Below are 23480 nucleotides of genomic sequence, written 5' to 3'. Positions count from 1 at the left end.
CAAAGTTCCAGGGTTCAAAATTTAACTTACCAAAGTCTTTGAGAGCAATAAATTTCCTTCCTTCCGTACAATGAATGGATCTTGTCTGATGGCATCTCAGTCAAAACTGTCTGCATCATCATGGACTTGTGAACATTTGTACCTGATGATTACAATTGAGCGGGCTTGTGCAAAGTGCTTTTTCTTGGCGTAGATAAACCGCCTTTCTTGTGGTGTTCAATTCTAACTCTTACAATGGATGTCCTTGAAATCCCTGCGTGGCGTAATGTATGCCAAAACCCAGCAAAGAAGGCATTACATACAATACCGGTGGCCTGCGAGATTCTCTCCATGATGTTGACAGAAATTTTACATTTCTTCGCTTCTTGCTTAAAGTACTCCCATAGTTTCATAAGTAGATACTTCATTTGACTGTTTAATTTCTTTCCAAGAGGGTTTCGCTCCGCACTCGCTGATGGTGCACTGGACGCCATATTCTCAACAATTAAGTGTGCGCCCGTAACATGGGCTTACGAATAAATGCGTCATGAACATTATGTTTAAAACCTTTGGTCTTGTATGGCTTCTTAACCAACAACCCAGGATTCAGTTCAACGCGAACATACTATAGAGCTGGGCGATATGCTGGTATTGTTAGTAATCTGTGATATTTAAGTCATATATACCGATTTTGATACCGCCTGTTTTTGTGTGTGTGTGTGTGTGTGTTTTTTTAATACCGCCATACTGTCTGGGAACTATTGCCTCCCTGTGGGCTTGTTTCATCCCATATTTAAAAGGTACCCAGACATGTGACAATGTTTGTAGACAGGTGCTGATGTAGTCAGCTAACCAAACTATGTAAAACAAGTTTGATTGTGATAATTTGTACCTGAAGTTTGCTGAGCTACCTGGGTATTTGGTGCTTTTGTTGAGGTAAATGGCAGTTACTTTAATACCAATGGCTTTTATATTAATACCGGGATATTTAGTGATACCGTGATACTTTTTATGGAAGGTATACCGTTTGCTACTTTTCAATACTGCCCAGCACTACATCACGGTTGAAGCACACATAAGCATGTTATTTTCTTAACCAGATATAGGTTGATTGTTCTTATTTATCGTTCACAGTAGTAAATGGTAGAGATCATGAAGGTTTCCATTCTTCCATCAGAATATCAACCAGTAAACAGTCTCATTACCTTCATGATGGTTTAGCAATATTGATCCAGTACAGTCAAGCTCAAACATGTCATGAACCATCTGAAATGTTTCCAGCCGTTTTCTTTTACTAACTACATTATACCTTCAAATAAGCATAGTTCAGTTATAGCTAACAACCAGAATTCATAGCACAGTTGAGATAAGTGGTTGGTACTACATAAATAAATGCCTAAAACCTCAGTTTACTTTAGGCATGGCCTAAAACCTGTCAGTTTTACTATGGGCATGGCTTGTAGTCACTGCTAGACCATCAACACATAACTTAATTAAAATGCCTTATGTTTAACCTCCCCTACATACACAGCACAGTAGAGATTTACTTCAGTTTTGATTTACGATTAAGTAGCCAATATTGGCCCGATACTGATTATTGAACTGATTATTGATGCAACACTATACCCATCACAGATATAAGAGTATAAACTCTGGATTAGATTTTTTCACAGCTAGTCATCACTTTGGCCTCACCTATCATGAACTTACCTTTGTCTCCTTTGTGTCCCATGGTAGTGTGAAGGTGTCAGTTTGTGGGAAATGCTTTGTAAATTGTAAGGATAGAATGTGTTCTCCCTATGTAAGACTCTGTAATATATACAACATACATGTAGTAAATATGAATTAAATTTGTGCATTGGGTGCTGATATTACTTGTTTCAGCACTTTCATTTTCCTCACACTTGAATTGTAATGTACATATGTGTATTGTACACTGTATATAACGAATTGATAATTTGATATAAACAGGTTTGTCATTTTATTTCATGCATACTTACATAGTTTCTAGAATGAGTGCCAGTACAGATGTTTCCAGTAGTAACCAGCCATCTAGCATTGTGAAAGGTCAGTTAATACGCATCTGTTTGTTACTAGCATATTTGCATGTAGACACATGACACGTGTGTGTGTTGTCTGTAGGAGCTGTATCTTGAGCCCAAGTGATTTACTGATATGTACACCCATTCCTGGGCATAGGCCTGAGGGTGGGATGTACATATCAGGCAAATCACAAGGCATGTAATACTAACAACCGATATGTACACTTGTTGCATACATATTGCAAGTAACCAACTACATACGTGCTGGAATCATTCTGATGTATGTATCAAAGAGTACCGTAGTACTGTTTAAGTAGGGATCCCTGGCCACATTTGCAAGCCTAGAGGCCAAACAATGCAGTGCATGGCCACCATTTTACGCCACAATAATAAACTCACCAGTGGGATGTGCCTTTTGGGGTTCCAACAAGTGTAGGCCCTCTGTGCCCTGTCATTTTTTATCTTCAATCAGGCTGCTTGTCTTCTTTACCCATTGAAACCATATCGAGGCATTAATTTTCCGTATCAACATATTTAGATGCCACAGAATTATTTCAGAGTGGGAGTTTGTAAAATGCTGAATACGGAATAACAGAATAAGCAAATTTATCTTTTGCAGATTGTACAAATAGTTAGATTCTCTATAGTAATTATACTTTATTTACCTTGTAACAGCTCTGCATGGCATGCCATGGCAATGGATAAACAGTAGCTGGGTTAGCATTAAATGGGACGAGCACACAACTAATCACCTTAGAGCGATCTACCTTCGCTAAACTTACTTACCTACACTCTTGATCAGTCCTGAAGAGTTTTGAATTCCATTTAAAGACAAACACAACCACTGGACTTCCCTACTCCACTAACTTGATAGTGTGACTCTTATAAATTTGGTCGTGTGCACATGAAGGGCAGCTAGTTTGACCTAACAATACAACTAGATCTTAGCATTTTGTAGCTATATCAACTAAGGAGTATAGATAAATAAAATTAGCAAAGGTAGGATGATTGGTTGTGTGCTCGTCCCATTTAATGCTTGCCCAGCTGCTGTTTATCCATTGCCGTGGTGTGCCATGCAGAGCTGTACAGTGGAACCTCAGTTATCCGGACCCCACTTATCCGGATTCTCGGTTAACCGAACTACAGAAATGACTGCTCTATTAGAGTAGTGACTGTTCTATTAGAGTAGTTGAAAATACTGATATTAAAAAAAAATTCTTCGTGTTATTTTTTTAAGGTTATTTATTTATACACAGTTTCAGAGATATGGACTTTTCAGACTTATGGACCACCCCTGGTCCCAAGGGTTTCGGATAACTGAGGTTCCACTGTATAAGGAAAATAAAGTATAATTACTATAGAGCATATGACTGTTTGTACAATCTTATTTATTCTGCAATTCCATTATTTCATATTCCACGTTTTACAAACTCCCTTTCAGGGCTGGATTTCAGAAGTGCTTCAGTCCTGGCGCTACTAAAAGAGGTATACTAGCTAGATATCTGCAACTTTGCAATTGGGATCCCGTTCGCAATAGGTTCATGACCACACCCATCAAATAAAGATATAGGTGACAATAGAGTGCAGAGACCACACCTCTTAACAATATAGCTATTTACTTACTTGTAATAGTAAACAAGATAACCTCACCCCTTATAGTGATGTGCGATACGTAATATATATATCGAAATATTGTGATAATTTTTTTATATCGTGATATGATATAGAATCTTTATATCACGATATAAGCCAAAGTATAGATTTTAATTATATTTAGAGAAAAATGTACCCAAGATGTCATTGTACACTGTACTTTTTGATAAAAGAGCTTGCAATGTTGTATGCTGATTATGCGGTACCATGTTGTATTGTACTTCTAGTACATCACTGCTACAAGTGTCATCGGTGTAAATAAACTAACTGAGTGATGAGTTGTATATCGTATCGGGATATGTTGTGTGCAATAATCATGATAGGAAAATATCCTATATTGCACACCACTATCCCTTATTGGTCTAGCTACCTGCACACTTCTTTGTTGACTCGAGATACTCTAATGGAACAGTCACTCTAATACAACAGTCATGTATAGTCGTCACAAGCTGTAACTAGCTGTGCTATAATAAAAAACTAAAACTAGTATTTTTAAAATTGTTAATTTAAAAATGAGGTAGGGATCTATGTAATAAAAAGTAGTGAAACAAGAGATGAATGATGGTACTACAGCATAGCTCGGTGGGAAAGTCCCTACTTTGGCACATTGGCTATAATTTTGTTCGATACCAAAGTAGGGACTTTCCCACCAAGCTATCTGTAATACCATTATTTATTATCTCTTGTTTCACTACTTTTTATTGCGTAGATCCCTTCTTCATTTTTATATTTACAATTTTTAAAATACTAGTAGTATATTCCAGAAATTTTAATAATGGGTCAGCAACAAGTATGCAGATTTTTGGTATAATCAACATAAAAGTACACAGTCCTTTCTTTAGTTAGCTTGGATAATTGTCTACCTAGAAATTTGGACTAGTATAGCCACAGAAGCATTCAGAGGCAACTACTCTTTGCAAGTTAGAAGATGCAGAACTTTGTGTTAGAAATTGCTTCATTTTCTGAGAGACACTGGCGTAAACATTGCCAAGAAGCTGAAAGAGGTGCCCATGCATAGCTGTGGCTTCACCCACCTGTGGCTATACCATTAATCACCCACAGAGAAAATTGTGCTATGCCATGTGTGTGTGAAGTTATAATAGGACTCTACCACAACTGTCATATTCAGTGAATTTCTACAAAGAAATCAGCAGTACCTCATTGATTTCATGTTTTTAAGGTGGCTCAGTACAGTTTCCGTATGGCTTCACCATGAATTTTCTGGGCCTGAAACAAGCATACCACCACCATAAAGTGCTTTGCACTAACAGAAATCAATGAAGCATTTTGTTCTCTACCCTTGACAACAAACAGGAGCTCTCTGGGATGTGTGTAGTGTGAGTTCTGAGTTTAGCACTTCAGAGCAATTCCTTCACACTTGGTTGGCACAGTGGCACTGGGTTTGCTGTTAGAGACTATTTGCATACCTGATTATCTACCATTGTGCAGAGCTACTTTTCTTAAATTGATGCATTAATTCTAGTAGTCCACCCATGTCACACCAAGATTTGTAATGGTTTTTAAAAAAATTGCCACTACCAGGTGGAAGCAAGCATTAAAAATCGGCTTCCCCACAATTGTAGCTTATTTTCTACTGCTTGCCTACCCAAAATTTGACAGTCATACTGTATCTTGAAAAGCCAGCGAGTAGTTCATTTTTGTATCGAGGCTTGTATTAAGATCGCAGGATGATCTTGTTAAAGTTATGGGTTACTACGTTTCATGGTACACGGAAGTGGGATGTACAGACTAAAAAAGCAACCTTTCACTCAGTGTAGCTTAATGTGCAGCCTTACATACACTCACTACAGTCTGTGTTTCTTCCTCAACAGATTAAACAGCTTTTTTACTCAGTTCAAAACTATCTACGCGTGGTTAAAGTTGACAAGACTCACTGCCAAAAATTGTCCTCAGAACAACTGCCACATTTTAATAACGACAATTCAGGTGAATTTGCATTGCCTCCTCCAAGTTTAACCAGGATTCGGGACCAAATTCACCTGAATTGTCAATAAAATTTTTGCCATTAATCTACTGTACCATCACAGCCATTTCTTGGCTGTCACCTTTGATTTCACATCTTTTTCACCATGGTTTTTTTGGAGGCCGCACCCTTTTTTACAGCTTGGCTGTTTTTTTGACTAGATATCACTTCTTTTTGTAATTTTATATCTAAAGCCAGCCTATGGCTAGCTTTAGGTATTTCTTTTAACTTGTCTTTTTTTCTTTAATACAGGGAGAAGATTATTTTGAAGGAGAAGATTTTAATGGTTTGTTTATGGTACTGTTCATGAGCAATGTCGCGAGTGCATGTACTTGCCTCACACGCAACACACATGTTGCACGCAAAATTCTCTGTATACGCGCGAGCCACGCTGGAGAATACTGAGACGTACATTTCTCACATTTGTGGCCCTTCTTTCTATCAGCTGGACCTAGCTACAGGGAACTAACTATGATAGTGCAGGTAATCCATACGTAGCCAGCAGTAAGATATCTGTTTGCAGCTAGCTAGCTAGGTAGCTACGCACAACTCCTCAGATTTGTGTATTAAATCATTTAATATTGTACGTACAGTATATATTATAGCTACGTATATCCATAGATGCCTGTACGTATATTATTTATGGTATACCTAGTTAGTTATTTTAACTTCACGCAGCTATACGTGCCTAATTTATATATTTGGTCTCTTTTAATAGGTCGCTGGACACACTGCAGCCATTGTTCAATAATTATGCGTACAGTAGCTATAGAGTAGGTGCTGGTATTGTGGGTTAGATGGTATTATGAGTCACCATTGTCAATCTTCTTGATTATCTGTGCACACATTTGGTGACACATTGACTAGTTAATAACTAAATTAGAAATCCGCTGACGGTACCTTATCACGTGATTAGATGTGCATGAGTAAATTCTAGTATTCTGATTAACACCTCGATCATTTGAATGCAGTTTGTATTTTGTCTTGGAGCTATCTTTCTGGTTACTTAGACAGTTACTAATATCAGTGGTAAGTGTTTGGCAAAGTTCTATTGTCTCTTGGGCCAATTTCTTCAGGGTCTGGTTAACACTATGTTTAGCACTTTGTAAGTTTGTACTAACACTTCGTATTAACACTTCACACTTTGTATTAACAACTTCTGTGGCAAATAATCGATGATTTCATGCTTGCCTTGGTCATGCTATAAGCGTATCTGCTGTAGCATCACAAAACACAGCAGACCTACCAAACAAAAGACTGTTGATACCTCATCGTGCGAGATACCAAACCACAACTGTTGTTTGACCAGACCCTTAAGCAAAAGGGAGTACCCAGGAGACTATGCATTAATTAAAGTGCAAACAGGCAAACAACATTCTAATTAATGATCACTTGCTTATTTTTTTAGATATAATGGCTGAAGGAAAACAAAAATGATGGACTGAAATAAGCATGGAAGCTGCCACTAAAAAAGTACAGAACAGTAACATGACTATTAGGGAGGCTTCAAAACTTTATAATGTACCATTTTGTAATATCTCGACTTCATTAAACAAACAAGAATCAACAAGATACAATCACACGATAAATACAACATGTCATTATGGTGCTCTATAAACAGAAAGCCTAGTGCGCATGTGCAAGCGTGCTAAATATAGTACAACTCCCCCTAAAATACAATTTGTGTGTATGTTGTGCATGTGTGTGCATTAAAGTCTCACAAAGTTCTGATATCTTGTTGGCTCCTTAACAATTCGACCACGAGAGGTTCTGACTGGCTCTTGAGTTGTTACCCCTGCACTTGAGTCAGTTTGTACAGTGTTTTCCTGAGTTTGTTCCACTTGTTCCGTGGCTCCCTCATTCTCATCATCGTCATCAATTGACAATGTTTCTGATGCCTGACTGACTTTTCTCAAGTGCTTGCGATTTCGGCGGTATTCTCGACCATTGGGACCTCTTACAATGTACGATCTGGGTGCATCTGCCAGCTTGACTACTACTCCTGGTACCCACTGATCCTCTACTTGTATTCTGATACTATCATTAGGCTGCAGTTTGCAGAGATCTTTAGAGGCTCTGTCATAATACTTTTTGTTTCTTTATTGAGCAAGTCTTGCAGATTCCACGACCTTCTCTGGATTAATCATCTTAGGAGCCAGTTGTTCTGGTGTGCACGGTAGTACTGAACGTAACCTGCGGCTCATACATAGCTGTGCTGGTGAACTAATACCATTGATCATGGTGTTGCGGTATTCCAGTAAGCTCAGGTGAGGATCTCTTTCGTCAGTCTTTGCCTTCCTCCGTATTCTCTTGATAATCTGTACTGATTTTTCAGCTAGTCCATTTGCCTGTGGATGATATGGGCTTGTTGTCACATGTTTGAAACCCCACTCTTCACTAAACTTCTTGTACTCATCAGATGTGTATTGTGGACCATTGTCACTCTTGACAATTCTTGGTATTCCATGGCGGGCAAACACAGATTTGGTGTGTCGAATTACTAATCTGCTAGATGTGCTATGCAGTTTTGCAATTTCAATGAAATGCGAGTAGCTGTCCACAATTAAAAGGTAGTCCTCACCGTTCAAGGAGAATAAGTCTGTGGAAACTGATTCCCAGGGTCGGGCTGGTGGCTCATCTGACATCATGGTTTCTTTGGAGTTGGATGCTTGGTACTGTAAACAGGTTTCACAGTTCGAGATCAGGTTCTCAATGTTTTTGCCCATTCCTGGCCAGAATAGAACATCCTTTGCACGCTGTTTGCTTTTCACTACTCCTAGATGTGCTGTATGAATCTTGTTCAACATCTCTTTCCTCAAACTGTGCGGTATCACCACCTTTTCACCTTTGAGGATAATTCCTCGGACTGTGCTCAACTCATCACGGAAATTCCAGTAGGGTCTCAGTTCTTGAGGAATCTCTGATCGGTTCTCTGGCCATCCTGATGTTATTACACTCTGTAAGGTGACCATTGTTGGGTCATTGGCACGGGCTAGTCGTATCGCTTCCAACTTGGGATCTGATATTGGCAGGTTGTTCATCACTGAGTTTACTGCACATACAAGGTCTTCACTTAAATCATCTGGGGTGGAGACATTATCAAGGTAAGCACGTGATAATGCGTCAGCTAGGGTCATATCCTTACCAGGTTTGTAGGTGAGTGTGAATGTGTACCGTTGCAGCTGTAGGAGCATTCTTTGCAGGCGTGGTGGTGCTGCAGCTAGTCGCTTTTTAGTGATGGCTTCTAGTGGCTTGTGATCTGACTCCACTCTCACTTCCTTTCCATATGTGTATTGGTGAAACTTGTTAAAGGTAAACACCACCGCTAAGAGCTCTTTTTCTATCTGTGCATAGTGGGTTTCTGCATCAGTGAGAGCCCTAGAAGCATATGCAACAGGCTTGGCGTTTTGTAAGAGGACTGCTCCTAAGCCAGATTGAGATGCATCACATGAAATTGTAACAGGTTGGCTTACATCATAATACATCAGGACTGGCTGCTCTGATAGTATCTTCCTGATCTTGTCAAAAGCATTCTTGCGGGGGTCTTCCCAGTGAAAAGTGACATCTGATTTTAGGATTTCTCTAATTGGTTGAGTGATTGTGGACATGTTGGGTATAAATTTAGCCAAATAAATGATAGTGTCAAGTATCCTTTCCACACCTTTCTTGTCGGTGGGTGGTGGCATCTCTTTGACTGCTTTGACTTTTTCGGGGTCTGGCTTTACACCTTCAGAGTTCAAGATGTGTCCAATGTATGAAACTTCTGGAAGACCAAACAGACACTTGTCTTTGTTGAGAGTTAAATTAATCTCTTCACGTCTGGTTAGAACTGCTGCTAGTCTCATGTCATGTTCCTCCTGGTTAATACCCCATACAAGTATGTCGTCAATGTCTGTTTCAACACCTGGTAGATCACCAAGCAACTGGCACATTCTTTTTTGAAACACCTCCTGAGCTGACTTGATGCCAAATGGCATTCGCTTAAAGCAATATCGACCGAATAGGCTATTGAAAGTGGTCAGCAATTGACTTTCCTTAGAGAGGGGGATTTGCCAGTACCCATGATTTGCATCTATATAGTTTAGAGAAAAAGCATGCCCCAGACAGTCGGGTTGTAATGTCTTCTAGTGTTGGAAGTTGAAAATGTTCCCGTCGGATTGCCTTGTTGAGTGGCCTGGGATCAAGACAGATATGCAGTTTCTTAGACTTCGGCTTCTCAAATACAACCAGCGAGTTTACCCAGTCAGTGGGTACATCAACCTTTCTTATCACCCCCATGCTCTCCATCTCATTTAGGGTCTGCTTAAGGCGTTCTCGTAATGCCACTGGTTGGTTTCGTGGTGGACATACAACAGGAGTCACTGAGGGGTCTATCTCAATGTGATAGGGAGATTTGAGACATCCTAGACCTTGAAACAACTTTGGATACCTCTTGGTAAGCTGTGGTGTGCCACGGTCAATATTCAGAACTATATTGACAATTCCAAGCTCCTGGGATGCAGACAACCCAAGTATAGGGTCTTGTGTTGTGTCAACTATGTGAAACTCAAGCTGTCGATGTTCACACATAAGGCGAGTGCACCCTACCACTTTGAGGTTTCCTCCACTGTAGCTGGTGAGTTTTGTCACAGGTTTAGTCATAAGTGGTTTTGTGCTTAGCTTGTCATACATTGCTTGGGGTAGTATGTTTACCTGTGAGCCTGTGTCGACCTTGAATCGGACTGTAAGGTTTTGCACTTGTAAGGATGTGTGACACTCATCTCCTGTGACCTTTGTTTTACTAGTGATGGCTCCAATAAATAATGAGTGTTCACTGTCTCCAGAATCTGAATCCTCATTTTGCTCAATAGCATCAGTTGTCCGGGAGCTTCCGCAATACTTAGAAAAGTGATTGAATTTATTACATTTGCGGCATTGTTTGCCATATGCTGGACATTGCTTTCTGGGATGTCGGAGGCCACAGCTGCCACAGGGTTGTTTCATGGGCTCTGTTGTGGATTGCTTGCCTCCTCTACCACTGGACCTTTGAGATTGAGCACTATGTGACTTTCTCAATCCATGAACTCTGTCACTGTTCTCTGCCAAATATTGGGAGCTTTGCTTAGATTCAGCATCTGCACGACATATTGATATTGCTTTGTCCAGTGAGAGGTCCTCTACACGCAACAGTCGTTGTCTAACATCATCTGAAGATGTGCCACAGACTATTCTGTCCCTAATTAATTCATTCTCTAGGTTGCCAAATTTGCAGTTCTTTGCAATTAAGCGGAGTTCTGTGACATACTGGTCGATTGTCTCACCTCTACCTTGTGCTCGTGTGTTGAAATGATATCTTTCGATAGTTACGTTTTGTTTTGGCTTGCAATACGCTTCAAATTTGGTGAATAGAACATCGATTTTGCCAGTTTCTTTCTCTGTTAGAGTCATAGTGTTGTATATGTCTCTTCCTGCTTGTCCTATCACGTACAGAAACGCACTGCACTTCTCTTTCTCCGACGATTTCGTCATTGTCAACTCAATAAACAATTGCATAGTTTGCTTCCATTGATGCCACTTCTCTGCAATGGTGGTGGGTCCGCTGGTGGAAAAATCTAACTCTCCCTGAGGTTTTAAGTTGTCCATCACGAAAAGAACTGTTCCTTTAGATTCCTGACACCATGTAATATCTCGACTTCATTAAACAAACAAGAATCAACAAGATACAATCACACGATAAATACAACATGTCATTATGGTGCTCTATAAACAGAAAGCCTAGTGCGCATGTGCAAGCGTGCTAAATATAGTACACATTTGAAATATTAAGAAGACGTGTCCATGACACTGTAGTTCCTGGATGCAAGCCAGGTCCACCCACAGTATTAACTGAGGAAGAGGAGGAACATTTAGCATCTTACTTAATAAAAATGGCACAGGTGGGATTTGGTTTAAGTCGTGAAACAGTGACGTGCCTAGCATTTAAGATTGTTGATGCCACCCAACAAAAACATCCATTTAAAGATCGAAGGGCAGGCCGTGCATGGTTTGATGGCTTCTGTTGCCAACATCCTAAGTTATCTATACGTTCACCTCTGCCTTTGTCTTACTGTAGAAAGGGGAAAACACATACTATTTTGACATGTGTTTCTGCATCTGACTTTGTATTGCCACCTATGGTGATATTTCCCGTTAACAATCACCTCCGCCTAATTTTCGTGTAGGTGCTTACACAAACACTTTTTTTGCAGTAGTTGTAATGGTTGGATAAATGATGATCTTTTCTTGCAGTGGTTTAAGTTCTCCCTGGCAAGCGTTCCACCAACTTAGCCAGTGTTGCTCATCATGCCTGCTGTCACACACTACTCACATTCTCCAACACCTGGATGTGGATGTCCTCAAGTATTTAAAAGCTATTTTTCAATGAGTTACAGCAAATATCTTGCTGCTCACTCTGGAAGAGTGATCACCAGTGATAAACTAGCGTCTCTTGTTGCAGTCACCTGGCCATTCTCTCTAACACTTTTAAACATCATGCTTGGATTCAAGAAAACCCCATAAATCCCAGTGAGGTGACACATAGACAAGTTGCACCCTCAAGACCATTCAAGCAATCGCTATCAGAGAGCAGTCAAGATGGTTCAACTTCCAATAGTGAGACAAAAAAAAATTCTCTGTTTACACCAAAACAAGTTGAACTCTATAAGAAGCGTTATGAAGAGGGATATGATTTTGATGATCCAAGCTATACAGCATGGCTAAAAGTTAACCACCCCACTGAAGTGTGTAGCAACACTGTGCAGTCATCATCTTCATTAGTCTCTTGTAAGCAATCAGAAGAAAGTAAAGACTCTGGTAAGCCAGGAAACTTCAAACTGTCCAGCGATGATGTTCTGAGATTCTTGCTTTGCCATGCCCTGAACCAAGAAACAACAGAAAATACAAGGTAACTTTAAATGCTGAAGCTATCTGTATTACTGATGACACCGTTTTGGAAGATTTGAAGAGAAAACAGGTTGAAAAGGCTGGAGCTAAGAAAGAAAAAGAAGCAAAGAGAATAGAGAGAGAACGTAACGTAACAAGCAACTAAAACAATTAGAGAGGTAATGTAAAAAAGCAGTCAGAGAAAAGAAACAATTGAAAAAAAAAAGCATGCTATGACCAGTGGTAAGAAGACTAGGTTAAGGAGGAACAGTTCTCAAGAGAAAGGAATTGATGTTGTCATTAAAGGTTTACATTTGTTGTCAAGCTCGAGTGATGAAGATGGTGAGTCTTCTCAAGGAGGTACTGGAGAAGACATTGATTCAGATTCACAATACAGTACCACTTTCCCAAAGTGTGGCATTAGGTATGGTGCAGAGGAGGTTGGAAGCGTGCACATGAATCCAATGTTTTTGTATTGAAAAGTATACTGGACCTCCTTGGGTGCTGAAAAACCTCCTGATTGATGAAATATGACAAGTACATGGCATTGGTACAATAAGCCCCGTTTAGCCCCACTGAATAGGTTAGTTTTTTAAACTTGAGCTATGTATAAATCACGCGAGATCTCACGCCAGACCATGTTCTACTTTATTTTAACTACTGAAGAACTACTGAAGGCAGTCTTAAGATCATTGGCTATACTTGGTTACCCATGGTGGTGTGGTCTCTATTGACAGCTCAGACTATAAGGCATCAACAAATATTTTAATACATACCCCTGCCAAGATTAGTCCGGATTACTCCGCATTTTAATGGATTGTAGAGATGGCTGGTTGTTTTATGCTGTGTTCCTTGGTTCATCTTTTTGCTGTATCCCCAGGCCCACCACTATGAGTGTTTGTTGTATGATTGGTAAGCTTTGTGACAACAAAACAGTAATTATCCATGCACTTAGATGGCTTTGCATATGGTACGAAACGTTATGTATTGGTATATCGGTGCACCTCAAAAATGAGATGGATGAATTGAGGTAATGGGGACATTTGTTGAAATGCAGAATAAAGGGTAATATTAACATTGACAATTGTTTGGAATTGTTACAGAGCAAGTTGATGTGCTGCTTCTAATAACCAGGCGCCATACAGGTAATTATCTCATCTGGAATTAAACAATTAGGTATTTATTGTAATTCCCAGATTTCATAGTTTATGAAACTTTTGTAATTCTTCAATTATGTTGCTATGTACTGCTAAGGAGGTATTTGTTAAATAAGCTTTTAATATCATATTACACAGAAGTAGTTTAACTTTTGTTTTCCCACAAATTCTTTAACAAAGTCTCAAAGCTCCTCTTCATTTCTGTTCGTGTACATATATGATATACCCACCTTGATAGAATATTTTTTCGTAGTCTATGAGGCCTGCACCATTGTTTTTCGGTTGTTAAATGCCTGTATTACCCGAAGAGAAGATATTCACATCTGAGGAGACGTATTTCCGTCCTCCAAAAAGGTTCGCTTAAAAAGGAAAAACAAGTGTAAATAGCAATTAGAAATTTCACATTAGAATAGGGATGATAGCTATAAATATAAAACAGGGGGAGGTGATCTATACCTGCAATTAGTCTCTACTTTATTTGTAAAGACAGATTATACCTATTTATTTATTTAATTATTATGACTTTACAGCACAGGTACTGTAGGTCACCTGGTTATTCAGTATGTTTAAAAAGCTACAGTAAGGAGAAAAAATCCATAATAGAGCCTAGGCAACAGCCAGCCAATTTGCAATCGAATGTTTACAGGAATCTGGCAGGCAATCAGGATGTTCTCTCCCTGCTATTTTATGTACTTTATATCCACAGGAACCACTGATTACCTAAAAGTACCCGTTGTTGAACCCAATTGACATTTAGCCATTATGACTTTACAGAGCAAATAAGTGTACTTAGGAAAAAGCGTTTTTATCATGCCATGCATGAGAAGCAAGTTGCTTTAGCTGTGCCTTCATATCACTTTCAGGCTTGCTCACTAACAACCAATAGTAAGTTTTCCTCTCTGTGGTTACAGCTTCCCCATTCTTTGATGTTACATGCAAGCATGAGTACCTTTGTTTGGATACTCATAGTGCCAGCACTTGGTATCATTCAAGTAGTAACTTCAAAAAGTCTTGAAGTTCTTACTGTGGTGTTAAGTGCTACCTATCCAGCATGTTGGAGCCAGTACTTAACACCATTTAAGTGAATGATCAGTTTAATCTAAAGGATTATGATTGTTTAGTGTGCATACACATTAGCTAAGAACTCTTGAGAGAATACATCGGAACACTTACAGTAATCATCTTAGTCAGTCATTGTCAGTCATTCTAAGGCAACTTAAAAGCCATTGCTCACCCTTATTTTCATCCCCCATTGAGTAACTTCCTAGAAGAAGGCCTGATAACAGTGAACCGGTACAATATGTATCAGAGTAGCTGTAGCTGCTTCTAGAAATACTTGTTAGTTAGCAACAATACTCAATATTGGTATTTGTAGGCTAGGTATTAAAAAGAAAGAATTAAATATCTACCAGTATAGCTGCAGGTATAGATCACCTCCGACCCCTATTTCATTGTTTTATATTCCTATAATCCCTATTCTAATGTAAAATTTCTTATTTTTAGTTACACGTATACTTTCAGTGACTTGCAATACTTCTATAGCTATACAACTGGTGCATAACTGATAAATGAATAATGTTATTGTATTATGCTAGCACTAAAGATTCAGGATGCTTACTGTACTCAGACCAGTATAGCTGCATACATATGTGTAAATTCCCTTGTATACCAGTCATATTTTCCAGTTGTTCAGCATCGTGCCAGCCATTTTTTCTAGTTGTTCAGCATTGTGCCGTGAGTTTCTACACAGGCAAGCTTAATTTGTTCAGCTTGTTTGGTGCAGTGGTGGTTCAAAATTAAAGCTGGTTATGTGAACATGCTGGGACATCAACCATTGCTACAAGCCAAGTATAGACAGTTTGCTGATTCCCTGTTTGACTTTAGACCTTACAAATGTAGCTAACCCATATGTTTTCTGAATCCCTATAAAGTTTTAATTGGTGTTATGATAACAGCACCTAAAAGATCACACATGATTACTCAACCTACTATATTATGATCGAGGGTAAAAGTACTTACACTAAAAAATTCCAACAACTTGAGAAAAAATCAGGAAAGTCATCAGAGCTATTGTCATCACCCTATCTATGAAGGTGTGCAAAATGAGTAGATGTGTACCAATATAAGAAAATTGAATCGATCCGATACCGATCCAATATGGATTAATCATTTTGAAACCGATATGATACCGATTTGATATAACTAAGTGTAGCTATTTATATTTGATTAACCACATATACCCCCAACCTCCTCTGGGTATGGTGATAGCTCAGAGAAATGGATCTGTTGTGATGGGTGTAACATGTGGTTCAGCGAAAACTGTACAAGTATAAAGAGAAGAGTGCCAAAGTTGTTTTATTGTGAAAGATGTGCATAGATGTTGACTCAATACATACCATGACTCACAATAGCATCTGTTAGCACCAATATGGTTTGTTGTAGTAGAACTTGTATATCCATTTGTTCATGAAGAAAAGTTTATGACATGTGCTTGCACTAAAGTATTATCAAAAAAAATTTTTTTGAGCTCGATTTGCGTATTCAACTGGAAATAATGTTTTTATGACTCATAACTGCTTCACGTACTCAACTGTACCTGAAATACGTATATTTTCATTTTGTTAACAAGTCATCACACTGCAGCCACTGAATTGCCAACTTCTGAAAGACATTGTACGTTTTAGCAAGGGATTATTATACAGTATTTCATTACTATCTTAATTCTATTATTATAGTTATTGTTATTACAAGTGGAAGTATATGATACTTCCAACTAATTACAGATCGCTGTATACAAATCTAGGGGATCCCTACAGATGCCAGGGTTCAAGCCTAAGATGAGGTAACTTTTTTGGCGCTTAGATTTTGTCCATTTTTTTTTTAAAATACACGTAACTTCTCAGTAGCCTCCACTGCTGGAAAAATATCTGGCGAAACAGTGCAACCAGTACTGGCTCTATATAACCTGCCAAAACAATAATGATGTCCAGTAGATTGAGCTCTTGTTCAAGGTGAGTCTTGAGGAGAGTGCCACCACGTATCAAGAGATAATCTGGAAGGAAAAAGAAGACACACAATAATTAACAAGTAGTTTATGTATACTGCAAATGCACACACAAGTACGTAGCATGCGTGCAGCGTGCATGCCACACATGCAAGTCTCACAGACCACGCGACGTTGCTCGTGAGCTGTACTGTAGCTACATGTACATTTAAGCAATAATTATGGTGTTGATTGATCATAAAAAATACATCACACAGGTTGAACTGTTTGCAGCTGAATACTCTACAGGAAAATGTGTATGTAGCTGAAAGTTCCACAGGGAGCCTCATAATGTTACTACTCTTTGACTACATGGTAAATGGTTTGTAGTTGAACTCACCACAAGGTGGCTTATTTCTAGGTGAAACACTATGAAATGTAGCGGAATTCTCTCATGTTTCTAACTGATCTCTCTATGGGTGACTTGTTTCCAGCTGAACACTCTACAGAGTGATTTGTTTCTAGCTGATCTTTCTACAGGGCTGCTTGTTTCTATACAGGGTGACTTGAAATATAGTTGAACTCTTTGCAAGCTAACTTGCCTAACTGATCTCTCTACAGGGAGATTTGTGTCTAACTGAATACTGTACAGGGTGTTTTGTTTCTTGCTAATCTTTCTACTGAGAGATTTGTTTATAGCTGGACTCTCTATGGGGCGCCATGCAGCTAGCTAACTCATCTGGAATTAACCAACTGTCAATACCGTACTGTTTAAGTAGGGATTGCCCAAAATTGATGCATGCCACCAATATTTCTGCCTTTAAAAATCATCCTAGAGAAATATTACGAGACAAAAATCACCTTTGCAGAATACTATTAGTCAATCTAACATGAAATACAGCGTTGAAAACAAGAAAAGACTGGATAACATTTTTTTTTAAAGATCGTTAAATCTCGAAATTTAGTCTGCCTCACTGCCTGACCACGTTCGCAAGTCTAGAGGCCAAACAAAGCAGCACACAGCCACCATTTTACGCCACAATAACAAACTCACCAGTGGGGTGTGCTTTTTGGGGTTCCGATGAGTGTAGGCCCTCTGCACCTTGTCTTTTCTTTTATCTTCAATCAGGCTGCTTGTCTTCTTCATCCATGAAATCATACTGAGGCATTAATTTTCCATATCAACATTTCCTTTCGGCAGCATATATAGCCACCACAGAATTATTTCAGAGCTGGATTTCAGAAGCACTTCAGTCCTGGCGCTGCTATAAGAGATATACGAGCTAAATATCTGCAAGTTTGCGATTAGTATCCCGTTCACGATAGGTTTGTGACCACACCCATCAATTATAGATCTAGATGGACTAATAGCAATAGAGTACAGAGACCACACCTTCTTAACAATCTAGCTGTTTACTAACAGTTAACAAGATGACCTCACCCCTTAAACAAACTAGTATTTTAAAAATTATTAATTTAAAAATGAATTAGGGATCTATGCAGCAATAAAAAGTAATGAAACAATAGACAAATGGTGATATTGCAGCATAGCTCAGTGGAAATGTCCCTGCTTTGGCTTGCACATTAGCTATAATTATATAACAAGTATTGCTCAATGCCAAAGTAGGGACTTTCCCACTGAGCTATACTGTAATACCATCATTTATCTCTTGTTTCACTACTTTTTATTGCACAGATCCCTACTTCATTTTTAAAATTAATAATTTTTAAAATATGATGTGTTACTAGTTATTACAGTGTATTTATTATTTTAGCTAATAGATTTTTGGTTTGCAATAATACATCAGTTAATTAAGTTATTGTAAAATTCATGAAATTCTCACAATTCTTTGATTACGTTGCTATGCACTGCTAAGGAAAGCTCTTCTAAACTGTTTTATAGTTTGACTATTGTGTTTTTTCCTGCAAATTCTCTAGACAAAGCCTCCAAGCTGCTCTTCATTTTAATTCACATAAGTAGGAACACGCCCAGGGAAGGGACAGGCTATTCCTGCTAGTCTACAAGGCCTGCACCGTTGTTTTTCAGTTATTAAATGCCTGTAAAACCCAAAGGGAAGGTAATTCACAAAGACTGAGGAGAGTCGCCATACCCGTATTCAGACTGCTGAAAAGAAGCTACCTAGTTTGGCTGGCTATGGGCACTCCCCTGATTTACTGAAATTTGTTTTCGTAGTGTGTGTGTTTGTGTGTGTACCTATCTATCTATCTGTGTTTGCATGTCCATATGCATCCACATAAGTACACCTGGTTTTTGAAAACATTGCTTACATTTACAGTTATGTATATAATGTATGCAGTCTGTATTATTTTCCTTTTTAGTACCACAAGTGGTCAACAAGCTATCAGATGATTTACGAGCTGACTACAAAGTTACTAGAAGGAGGCCCCAAGAAGAAGAATGGCCACCAGAACAGCCAACCTCAATTGTCAGTGTTGCCTTGATACATTATATCAATAGAAGGACACAGCAAGAGTTGATTGAAATATCAGAGAGATTCAAAGAAGGTGCTTCTGCTGTAGACAAATTGGTAGCATCATCACATTCTAAAGTCACTAAGAACATTGACAAAATATTTGCACCCGATACCAACACCAGTGAACCACCAAAACGTATACTGATAGAAGGTGCTCCTGGGATTGGGAAGACCGTACTGGCTAAAGAGATTGTGTACTTGTGGGCTAATGATGAACTTTTGAAAGACCATAAATTGGTTTTCTTAGTACATCTTAGAGATCCAAAATTACGCAAAGTAATATCAGTTAAGGATTTCTTAAAGATTTTTACAATCAAAGAAGTATCCCAAGAATTAGAAGAGTACGTTGAGAAATCTAGAGGAGAAAATGTAGTTTTTATATTTGATGGTTTTGATGAATTGCCTGATGAACTACAGAGAGACTCATTTGTAACTAGCATCATTAAAGGAACGGATGTAGGAAAGAGGTTTCGGCAGTCTATAGTAGTGGTAACTTCACGACCAAAGGCTACATTATTGCTGCATAATCAAGTTGACAGGAGAATTGAAATACTTGGATTTGCTAAAGAAGAACGAGATAAATACATTTCACTATACCTCAAAGATACACCAGACAAAAAGCAAGAACTGGACAAGTACTTGAAACAGCATCCTATTATCAATGATCTCTGTTTTATTCCACTTCATCTAACCATTCTTCTGTTCCTTTTTAAGGAGGAAAGCCTTCCTGAAACACTAACTGAAATGAATGAATTCTTTGTTACACACACTATATATAGGCATCTGAATAAAGTAACTTCTTCTGATAAACTCGTAATGACAAAATTAAAAGACTTACCTGAAAATATCTATAAATTTGTTGAAAAATTGTCCAAATTAGCTTTTGTGGGATTGCAAAATAATCAGTTAGTGTTTTCTTATAATGAAATTAAAAAGCTGTGCCCTAAAATTGATAAATTCCCTGGAACTATTAATGGGCTCGGTTTATTACAAGCTGTATCACATTATGTTAAAGGAGGAGTTGGAAGGACTACTTCTGTTAACTTTCTTCACTTTACAATGCAAGAGTATCTTGCTGCTTTCCACGTTTCTACCCTACCTTGTGACCAGCAGTCATCACTTATGAAGAGGACTTTTTGGGATGGTCGGTTTAACTTTATGTGGATGATGTTTGTCGGAATAGTTGGAATACGATCAAATGTATTTACTTCTTTTATATCTAAACATGATACCGGGGGTACTATAATTCCTGGCAATGATGTTCTTAGCTACCATAGCAGATATGTAGAGCTATCTCATGCTATTCAAAATGACAAAAGAAAATGTTTACATTTGTTTCAGTGCTACATGGAAGCTAAGAGTGATGGAATACCTCATGCTATATCTACCATTTTTAGTGATGGAAACATCAAGCTCACCGGTATAGCCTTGCTTCCACACCATATTTCATCATTAGTCTTTTTTATGTCCGTTTCTACCACACTGAACTGGAGGATCTTAGAATTGAAAAACTGCAACCTTGGAAACAATGGAATGAATAGTTTATCAGAGCACCTAAAAAAAAATGAAGAGAATGCATCAACACTAGAATATGTTGACCTCAGTGGAAATAACTCGTCTCCATGGAGTGTGTATTGTATTGTCATTAGACATTGTTGTGCTCATAATTTAATGCTCTGTGGAGATGATGGAATAGAAGAATATATTAATGATATAATTGAAAGTCTAGGAAAAAATGCAAAACTTACATCACTGACCTTGTGTAATATTGGAAGGAGTGGTGTTAATTCAATTAAAGAAGTTATAGTTAACAACACCACTTTACAAGAGGTGAATATATCATGGAAGAAACTTAAGAGGGAAGACACAAAAGACAAAACTCACATTTTTATGCATACGAAACTTGACACCAGTGCAATGACAAGTAACAATCACAAATTGATGGATATTAATGTACTTTATGATGAATATTGTGAACCCATGTCCAACAAAATCAATTTGTCTAAAAAGAGAATCAATGATGACATAGTTTCAATAATAGCTTTTGCTTTACATAATAATGTAATAGTAGAAAGGCTTGATCTTTCAAGAAATAGTATATCTTACGAAGGAGCTGCAGCTATTGCTAACTGTTTTCAAGAAAATCACACCCTGATACAACTTGATTTATCACTTAATATGATGACTAGTAGCGGAATGAATAGCTTCGTAGAATCTGCAATAAATACATCGGCACTGGAGTATGTTGACCTTAGTGGAAATGAATCATCCCCATGGGGTGCGTATTGTGCTATCATTCGACATAGTTGTGTACTTAGTAGTTTAACAGTTTGTGGAGAATTTGGAATGGAAGACCATGTTAGGGAGATAATAGATAGTCTAGAAGCAAATGTGATACTTGCATCACTAACATTGTATAATATTGGAAGAGCTGGAATTGAGTCAATAAAAGCAATTTTGAGTTGCAACACAACTTTAAGTAAGGTGAACGTATCGTGGAAGAAAATAAAAGGTGAAATAAATGACAATAATGTGTTGCTTCATACAAGAAAGACCTACAATGACAGAGTGGTAGATGTCAACATATTGCATGATGGTCATCATGAATATTTACCTAGAGTGGTGGAAATAGCTAATACAATAATTAATGATAATGCAGCAGTAATAGTAGCATTTGGTTTACATAATAATACAACAGTACAGAAACTTAAGGTTTCATGCAGTCAAATGTCTGATGTTGTAGCTATCAGCGATGGTCTCAAATACAACAGCACATTATTGGAGCTCATAGTGTTATTGCCAATGACTTCAAAATATCCATGGAAGAGACTTGGTTTAAGTCTGAATAGAGATGAAATGCTATGGAACATGGCTGGACAGCGGATTGGTGATGCAGGAGCAATCATTGTTTCAGCTATGTTGAGTAATAAAGTAACAAAACTTGATCTTTCATTTGATTCAATTTGTGATGATGGAGTTATATCTATTAGCGATTGTTTGAAAAGTAATTGCACACTACAAGAACTCAACTTGTCTCGCAATGATATTACTGATGAGGGGGCTAAAAAACTTGCAGAATCTTTAAAAATAAATAAAGTATTGCAAACACTTGATATTTCATTCAATAACATATCCAATAATGGAGCCATAGCTATTGGAGACCATTTAAAGGACAATGTCACACTAAAAGAACTTGACCTATCAAATAATATGATTACTTGCGAGGGAGCAAAGATGGTTTGTCATGCACTTCAGTTAAGCACAAAATTTAAGAAATTAAATATTACTAAACAGTTTACATTACTGAACACTTATGTTTAGCTAAACTTATTATTGTATCTTTACAATTATAACTGTATATAACTTACTTTTAAATGGATTGATTTTTCTTATCATTTTACTGTGTTTTATACTATTTTGTATTTGCTATTTCACTGTGTATATCATTTTACTGTATATCATTTACTTACTAACAAAAGAAGTAATGATACAAAAGGATCAACTTTATGTTACACTGGCTAGTACCTATATATGTGCATGCAGGATTTATTGCCATAGTTACAATTGATATTGATGTTATTGCAGTAAAAGAAATGTATATAGCCAATACTCATTCACCAGAAAATTGAAAGTGAATAGCTATCTCATCCTAGATGCATACATATATATATCTAATCAAAAACAGCCAAGCTGTGAAAAAAGGTGCGGCCCCCAAAAAGGCCATGGTGAAAAAAGATGTGAAATCCAAGGTGGCGGCCAAGAAATGGCTGTGATGGTAGGTTAATGGTAAAAATTTTAATAACGACAATTCAGGTGAATTTGATCCCAAAACCAAGTGGCACAAAATTCACCTGAATTGTCGTTATTAAAATTTTTTCCATTAACCTACCATCACAGCCATTTCTTGGCCGCCACCTTGGATTTCACATCTTTTTTCACCATGGCCTTTTTGGGGGCCGCACCTTTTTTTACAGCTTAGCTGTTTTTGATTAGATATCACTTCTTTTTGAATTTGTATACTGCAAAGCCAGCCTATGGCTGGCTTTGGGGCTTTTTTAACCCATGTGTTTTTTTATTTACCACAGGAAGAAGAAAAGAACTTATAGAAGATTTTTAATACTTCAATTATTTTTGATTTTATTAGTAATTATACAAATTATATACATATATTTATTACATGCCCATTATTCCCCACAGTATATTTTTTAGCAGCTGATCTCTCTACTGGGTGACTTAAAATATAGCTGAACTATATACAGGATGGTTTCTTTGTAGCTGAACTCTCTA

General features: G+C 37.9%; 1 protein-coding gene across 1 annotated transcript in view; it reads left to right on the top strand.

Annotated features, from left to right (window-relative positions):
- LOC136254213 (protein NLRC3-like) overlaps positions 1-22674 on the top strand; it is a 79138-nt gene extending 56464 nt beyond the window's left edge. The window contains exons 5-6 of the mRNA XM_066046882.1: positions 1984-2046; positions 19039-22674. Coding sequence (XP_065902954.1) covers positions 1984-2046; positions 19039-22514 — 3539 coding nt within the window. The 3' untranslated portion in view covers positions 22515-22674. The remainder of the gene's footprint in view (positions 1-1983; positions 2047-19038) is intronic.
- Positions 22675-23480: the final 806 nt, after the last annotated feature.

Source organism: Dysidea avara, chromosome 4 (genome assembly GCF_963678975.1).
Source record: "Dysidea avara chromosome 4, odDysAvar1.4, whole genome shotgun sequence".
Taxonomy (NCBI): Eukaryota; Metazoa; Porifera; class Demospongiae; order Dictyoceratida; family Dysideidae; genus Dysidea; species Dysidea avara.
This window is presented reverse-complemented; position numbering and strand designations above follow the sequence as displayed.